The sequence below is a fragment of the Syngnathoides biaculeatus genome, chromosome 8, assembly GCF_019802595.1.
Source record: "Syngnathoides biaculeatus isolate LvHL_M chromosome 8, ASM1980259v1, whole genome shotgun sequence".
Taxonomy (NCBI): Eukaryota; Metazoa; Chordata; class Actinopteri; order Syngnathiformes; family Syngnathidae; genus Syngnathoides; species Syngnathoides biaculeatus.
Genome location: NC_084647.1, coordinates 26,203,898 through 26,212,493, shown reverse-complemented (window position 1 = coordinate 26,212,493; position 8,596 = coordinate 26,203,898). Strand labels below are relative to the sequence as shown.

At 40.1% G+C, this 8,596-nt stretch overlaps 1 protein-coding gene across 1 annotated transcript in view; it reads left to right on the top strand.

The window, feature by feature from the left end:
- Window positions 1–8,043, top strand: part of sik2b (salt-inducible kinase 2b) — an 88,074-nt gene extending 80,031 nt beyond the window's left edge. The window contains exon 15 of the mRNA XM_061828143.1: window positions 2,309–8,043. Within this exon, the coding sequence (XP_061684127.1) occupies window positions 2,309–2,933 (625 nt within the window). The 3' untranslated portion in view covers window positions 2,934–8,043. The remainder of the gene's footprint in view (window positions 1–2,308) is intronic.
- The last annotated feature ends 553 nt before the right edge of the window (window positions 8,044–8,596 follow it).

The window sequence follows — 8,596 nt, the reverse complement described above, 5'->3', positions numbered from 1 at the left end:
GAATGATTGTTTTGCTCATTAAAATGGTGCCTGTAGCATTGTCGTTGTTGAAAAGTGAATGTGAGAGGTGGTTGGTCCTTGTGGAGCACCGTGGTGTTATGCCAGCTGTTCAAAGTTGTCTTTTCTGTAACCTGCTCCATACCCATTAAATCCCTCCTTCTTGAACCTTTTTTTAGCTGAAAGCTTTGACAAAACACCTCTAAACAGTAGAGCAATAATCCAATTACCCCCCCAAAAAACATGGCTATTAATAACTGAAGATATCATGCAACGACGGTACTAAATTTACTGTGCTGTGTCACATGCAGCCATGACTTAAACTGACATATTTTAAGCCACTCGGTGTCAAATGCTATAGTTTATTGTTCACTGATGCAGTCATAAAGGGGAAGGAGAAAGTACATTAGGAACAGTCTTAAGTGCCTCATCTGTTGCTTCCGAACTAGCAGACTGTTCAGCATTGCGCATGTGTCCTCAGGATAGGACTGGCTGCCTGCTTCGTCTTGAACCACATTTTCTCTAGCACAGTGGTCCCCAAGCCCCGATTCATGAGGCATTTGTTTCCATGCCACATAGAAGCAATGACCAATATACAGTACATTATTTCCATTGCATTGCGTTTTCACTTCCAATGTTAAATTTTTTTAAAATAACCACATTTTCTCCGCTGCAGCAGCTGTGTCGCAGTTGACGCATCAACACTGCAGAGAACCCTGCACCAGTTTCGTTTCTGCTTTCAGCCGACTCGCTCACACGACGGCGGCCAAGCTCAAAGAACAAATCATTTCATAGTGATTTAGTTCATAACATTCACAGAAAAGATTTATTTTGAACAAAACAACACTAGCCTGCACATGTAGTCACGTGATGCTTTACTAAAAAGTCTGCAAACTAGCAAAAATAAGTTTAAAAAAAAAATCTCAGAAAAGGAAAAGGGCCACCCGAGGAGTTAGAAGAGCCTGGCTGTATAGACAGTGGGCAAAAAAAGTCTTTTGTCCACCACCAATTGTGCAAGTTATTTCACTTATAAAGATGATAGGCCTGTAATATTTAAAATAGAAATAAAATAAAATAAAAATTAAAAAAAATAACCTCACCACTGTTTTATAAATTTCGCCCTTCATCCTGGGTGATACTCTTCTGTCACATAACATACCAGAAACCTTCTGCCAGCTGTTCCAACCTGCTGGGACCAGTTTCTTCACTTCCTTACCACACTCACCATTGCTCTAGATTGTTGAACCCAAGTATTTGAAGTTGTTCACCCTCGCTATCTCTTCTCCCAGGAGCCTCAATCTTCCCCCTACACCCTTCTCGTTCACGCACATATATTCAGTTTTACTTTGGCTAATCTTCATTCCTGTCCTTTCCAGTGCATGCCTGCATCTTTTTAATTGTTCCTCCACCTGCTCCCTGCTTTCACTGCAAATCACAATATCATCTGCGAACATCATGGTCCAAGGGGATTCCAGTCTAACCTCATCTGTCAGCCTATCCATTACCACAGCAAACAGGAAGCAGCTCAGAGCTGATCCCTGATGCAGTCCCACCTCCATCTTAAATTCCTCTGTCACACCTAAGGCACACCTCACCACTGTTCTGCTCCCCTCATACATGTCCTGTACTATTCTAACATATTTCTCCACCACACCAGACTTCTGCATACAGTACCACAGTTCCTCTCTTGGTACTCTCTATTTCCACAAAGACACAATGTAGCTCCGTGTGACCTTCTCTGTACTTTTCCACTAGCATCCTGAAGGCAAATAATGCATCTGTGGTACTCTTTGTAGGCATAAAACCATACTGTTCAAATACTTATTTCTGTCTTGAGTCCAGCCTCAACAACTCTTTCCCATAACTTAATTGTGTGACTCAATTTTATTCCTCTAAAGTTCAACCAGCTCCGCACATAGCCTTTGCTCTCAAGTAGTCACCTTATGTTGATATACTTTGTTTCAAACAGATGGCTTTGTCCAAAATAAAGCCTTCACCAACTCAGCAATGATTCCCCTGATCTGCTGTGGAGTAGATAAACTCCCCCAGTTACCAGTTGCATATTTATGAAATTCTTTCATTCTCATAATTCCAATACTTTGCTGTATGGCTGGGATGAAGTCCATGGTGATATTGGCCTTTTTTACAAATAAAAATATAGCTTTTGCCTTTAGGTGACAGCTACATTGTGATATTCGTTCCTGGAATAGGAGCTCATTTGATTAAGTTCTAATTTTAGGACAGTGACAGCCAACTGCGAGATGTAGCAATGGAGAACCGGCGGTGCGTCTAACGTGTGTCATCCTGACAGACTGAACCAGAAGAGGATGTACCTGCAGCAGACACAGGGTCTGGGCCTGCCGGTGTACTTCAATCAGATGCAGATCGCTGAAGGGTCCTATCCGGCGAGTGGCATCCCACTGGACCCCGCTGCATCCCAGAATCCCCCCCAGGTGACCCCAATGTCTAGCAGTGGCCCGCAGCCTCAATCACAGCAAGGATCCTCGTCCCCATACAGCCACCCCCACAGCCTGAGCCCCCTTCTGGAACCAGGGGAGGGCGTGCTTTATGACCCATACATGAGTCATCACCACTACGCACAGCACCTGGCCCCTGTCCCTCACCTTCAACACCACCACCATCACCAGTCGCCTCAAGAAACCTCAGCTATGAGTCTCGGTTTCTGCTACCCTGTAGAGCAGCAGGTCCAGTGCCCCTCCACTGAAGTCCCAACCCCAGGACAGTACGATTTCCACCTTGACCTAGGATCGCTCCAGCCTCCCGCCATTGGAGAGGTGGCGGGGCATGTGGCGGGGGCCTCTGGGGAGTCAGGCCCACCCGAGGGTCTTGTTCTGACGGAGCTGCAGAACCCACTCGTGGACGGTGAGATGATGGAGACGGTGGACTCCCAGCAAGGCTTCGTGCTGGTTAATTAAAGCCTCACAGGGGGCCGGATTGAAGCAGTATTGAGAGCCCACACAGAGATTTGGAGACATAAGCATAGCAACAGGGAAAATGCCGACTTTCGTACGACCAACGAAAACTGAATTTCGTAGTTGGGATGAATCTCGGGGAACCTTTCGTACCAAAAGCCCTCCCTTAGCTGACCTCCTTTTCTTCCCTCTACTCCTCTTCCGCCTTGGATGAACGAGGAGAAGGCCAACGTGCCGACGCGGTCAGAACTCATCGCGAGGATGCTTCATTGGCCGCCCTTGTGCCCCTAGTGAGAGGACATGATCCTGATAAGGTGTTGAGGACGACTGCAGCATTTCACGTGGTTTGAAACTAGTGAACTGTTTTGGGGACTGGCTGGCAATTAAAAGCACAAAATGGTTGACAGAATGGCTCGCCGATTGAGCATTTAGACTATTTTTGATATGCAGCTTAAGGTACATGTACCGGTTGGACAACCACATTACTAGTGAGACAAGGCTGTTCACTTATTGACGTCTGCACAATACTAGTACCACTAGTGAAACGCTGGATAACTGGTACATATATATATTTTTTAAATTTCAGTAGTAGTACTAGTAACACCATTGTCAAAAGTCTTGCTTGTCCTAAAGTCATTTCACCGTTTATTCGCAGTGGGCTAGTTTCAGTTTATAATTCAGCATACCAGTTACATATTAAAAAATATACAATGTTGCTGTATTTATTCACTGTTCTTGATATCCCCCCCCCTAACTAGTGCCCTAGTACTCACTATTAGGAAAAATTCATGTTACTAGTGATGCACAAGTGCACTAGTTAACATCTGCACACTACTAGAACTCCTAGTGAAGAGCTAGGTTTTAATGAGTTGAATTTTGGGATTTCACAATTAATAGCAGGGCACAGTTTTCAATAAGTCTACAGTTTGGAAACGTAGTTGTTATACTTGTAAGGCTCCAACTACTCAAAAATATTTTCACTATGTTGATTCTTTTAATTGATGAATTGAATTAAAGAAAATGTTTTTTATTTTTTTCATTTCTATACCTTTAGTCAAACCTAGGACATTATTTTGAATTGACTGCAGACAAACAAAACACGTGATTTAGTTACTCCTTAGGGCCATGAAATTTCAGAAAATGGGACAAAAAATTTGTTTACCAAAAGCAAAAGCAGAAGTCTACAAATGCCTGATTTTGACTCAACACAATTCGTCTGCTTTCATGGAGGGTTACAAAAATCGGAGAGGATTGATTATCGATAGGCTGAAATTCCAAGGATTTGGACAACTTTAAGTTAAACACTGTGCCTAAACGAGTAATCGATTGTCAAAATAGTTTTCAATTGTCTTCATCAATATTTGGAGTTGCACTACTCATGAGGACAAAGAGCGTACTATTACACAGACCTTAGGTTGGATGTCACAGACATCAAATAAATACTGAAGCGACTTTATGGCAAGCGGTTTATTCACTGCATGGTGGTTTTCATTCATAGTTTGTTGCAAATGTGGATATCAACTGAGATACTCAAAATCCTACTAATGTGCTAAAGCTGTCCTATTGGTCAAGGCTAAGAGCACCTGTGCATGGACCTTAAGCAGAATATCAAGAAAATGGGCTCAAAGCTCAGACAGCTTGCCACAGGTGTTCTTTTAAAACAGACGCCTTGGACAGCACCAATTAGTTGTCTTCAGTCCTTTTTTTTTTTTTTTTAAGTGTGTAGAGAGCGCAATGGCCCTCATTCATCATGAAGCCCAGTTTCAAGTGTTTCGGTGTCACTTTGCACACGAGCGGGTTGTACAGATGGTCGAATTGATCACTTGCAACACTAATGATAAGGGCACACAGTATTTTTTGACAAGGCCATGGGCTAAATGAGACCACACACACATGCGACACACATTTCTGTCATTGGTGTTTCCTTTGCAACTACTGAACTGAACTGAACACTACTGAAAGGCTTCTCCACCTTCAAAGTCCGGGAGCGCTTGATTCATGTCTCATGCTAAATGAGGGCTTGGCGAGTGAATGTTTGGTGACAACTTCTTCTTCTACATATTTGTGGCAATATTGAAGCAATATTAATCCTCCGTGATGAAGACGACAAGGATGATGACGCACCTCATCTGTGCGGCCCACCCTCATATGATTGGTCGCACCGAGCTGATGACATCAGCAGCAGCACAGATGTGAGTGTGTTTTGTTTGTTTTGCACAAGTCACGAAGAATGTCATGTGACTGAAAAGGACAAAGCTTGTTCGTGAATGAATGTAATGGATGACGCCACACGTGACCACCTCTTGGACGGACAGCAACGTTGGCGGCGGCACGAGAGACACTATTTTTTTTTTTTTTTTTTTGTATTAGCATCCAGACTGTGATGAATCTAGTTGAAGTATCTTCCAGACACGACGGAGACAGAAAGTGTGTGTGTGTGTGTGTGTGTGTGTGTGTGTGTGTGTGTGTGTGTGTGTGTGTGTGTGTGTGTGTGTGTGTGTGTGTGTGCGCGCGCGTGTGTGTGTGTGCGTATGTGATTAAATCAGATGGAAAACTTGTCTAATAACTACATTGACCAACTGACTAACTGACCAACCAACAGTGACAGACTTTAAGGTCAAATCGAGCATTACAACCTTTCACTTTTGTCTAGTCGTCAATACCAGTAAACAGTACACGACACTTGTTTTTTTTGTTTTTTTTTTTACCAAGGACTATTGGGGCCAAGCTGAATAGGAGAAAAGAAAAATATGTAGAAAAATGTCAGTTGAGGGGGGGTAATCCCAAATTGAGTTGAATTCATAAGATTTCTTTAGGCTGAATAAGTGGAATAAAGTCATGATGTAACAAGACAACATTCTCTAGTTAGCAATTCAAAATCCTTATTTTTACTACTAGGAAAAAAAAGTCAATTTTATAAAAACAGTCAAAATAGCTGTAAGGTGCAGGGAGAGACTGAAGAGAGGAATCAAGTTTTACACAACTAGCGAAAATGTGTAGTTATGAAATTGACAAATGGAAAAAGTTATAATTTTCGACAAAATAAAAACAAATTTCAATTTTAGAGAGTAAAGTTGTAATACAACAAAAGTCATAGTCTTAGAGCAAAGTTTTTCAAAGCGGAATAAAGTTAATGGAAGTGATAAGTTTATGATAACTAGACATTATTTTACGAGTAATTGGTCATTTTCACAATGGAAATACTACTGGGAAAATCGTAATTTTTTTTTTTTTTTTCAAAAATGGATTGTATGCAATGTACAAGGAAGAGAATAAAGTGTGCAAGATGGCTCATCTGGTAATTAAAAAGTCGCAATTTTATGAGAATAAAGTTGTAGTTTTACACATAGTCGTTACAAAGCATAGCTTAGTCTTAAGCGTGTGATTAAAAAGTTGTAGTTTTGCCAGAAGGAAGTCTTTAAACAGCGATACTCCTCATTTTTGCTGGAGTTAAGTTGTCCTTTAACTACAGTAAACCTATACAGTGGAACCTCAGAGTTTGAACATAATTGGTTCTTGTGAAGTCGTTCAAAGTTGATTTGTTCAACCTCCAAAGCATTTTTTCCATAGGAAATAATGCAAATGAGTTTAATGCATTCCCAAGCTCCAAATGGTAAATTCCTATTTGAATTCCGATTTATGTAAAAACATGTATACCCTGTATTTGAACATTAAAAAATGCACACATTGTAAGCAACCTAAATGTAAAAAAAACCTAAAACTTAAACCTAAACCTAACTTTTTGGGTCGCGGTGTGTTGACATCAGAGGGACTCCAGAAAGTCACCCTCCATGCTGATCTCCCCCCCCCCCCCCAGATTTCTACGTCCCCTAAATCGCTTCAACGCCAAGGTTCCACTATAATTTTACAAAAATAAAATGTTACTATGAGAACAGTTGTGCTCAATAGAGAGTTAACTGGTAACGTTACAAGAAAAAAGACCTTTTTTGAGAAAAGTTGCAATCGTCCACATTATAGTGTGTAGCATGTTACCACTTTTGTTGTTAGGTTAGGAAAATTTTAACGTTAAAATTTTCCCTTTCACGCTTTACACTTTCAACTTTGACATTCACTTATTACAACTTTATCATCATATGATCATCATTTCCATAAAATTAAATCTTAATATTCACTTAATGGATTCAAGCGTCATTGTAATATACTTTTGTCTTACATTGTGACTTTATTGTTGTAAAATTACATCTTTCAGAGTTTTTTTTTTTTTTTTCTGTTTTAGATTGGCCTTAATATTCATTGGTACCTACATGCAAGACATGGTAAAAATTGATTTGTCTGTTAAAAAAAAAATCGCATTAAAGTGAGACCCTGTATACTTTTTTGTTTTTCATCAATTCACGATGGAAGTATAACAAGTGTATATTTTCCTCATAATCCTGAGTGAAAGTTTTTTTTTTTCTTTTTTTCTTTCATTGCCAAGGTGTGGCAGTCAAAATTGGTAATGCCAGCAAAAATAACAATGCACTCCGTGCTCCACGAGGCATTTCAGCCATTAGACACAAAAAAGTTTTCATATTATTTTCACGTGGCACCAGTGTGCCGGACAAAGGTTTAAGAAGGACAGGAACTCACATTTGTTTGGAAAAAGTCTACAAATTAGCGTGAATTTGAGCAAGTTTGTCAGGGGAGTTTGTATTCTGTGTGCCTTTTACTTTTCACATTTCCATGATTTCTCATGGTTAGGGTTAGTTTTGTCACTCATCTCCCACCCCCCACCACCAAGTGAGTAGAAAATTTTTACAAAGGTACAAAAAAAGCAAACGGGGAAAAAAAAAAAAACAGTCCCTCAAAGAAGTCCATATGAGCCTCCATCCTTGTGTTTGTTGTTTCAATGTTTGTTTTTCTTCTGCTTGTCGGCTCAGCGGTGTCAAAAGTATTCGAGCAATATATTTGTGTATAGGTGAAGACTGAAGTCATAAGGAGCGTAGTAGTGGATCTCCAGTAGTACATTCATTTCACACACAGTCTCACTCGACTCCCTGCTGATGAAACTCAACAATATGAAATAGACTTTTCTATATTTGCCCTCATTCTTGTCGACCACACATAAGCTAACTTGCTGTTGAGATTAAAAAAGAAGGAAAAAAAAAAGGTTGCTGAACAGCTGATTGCTGCCTTGTCTGCTTTGTCTACAACTGCACACCCATGAAAATGCAGATCACGGAGTCTTTGTCACGATTGATCAACCAAAATACAGAAACATAAACACTTTTTGTGTAAAAATAGGTGAGACAAAATGTCACTAAGTGTAGTAAAAGTGATTCCTAAATATTGAAAATACCAAAGCACCCACAAAATGTTTTTTTGCCCTCATGCACTGTCAATAATTTTATCTTCCCTATATTTTACGAGAAATTTGATTTGGTAGAAGACATTAAATTATCGCAAACTGTGCTCTGAAGTTGTCTCGACACCCGCAAAACCAGATGAAAAATAGAAGAAAAACAAGTGAACATGACTGCAGAAAAATCTAATTTGTTTCTTTGAAGTCTTTATTTTTCCATATACTTTTTTGCTATTTCAGCAATAATGGAATGTTTAACTCCAATCCAGACCTACTATTCAGTATCATAAAATAGCTTTTCTTTTGTTACTTTTAATTATTATTATGTAAATGCATAAAAACTCTGCACACCCCTGTTCAAATG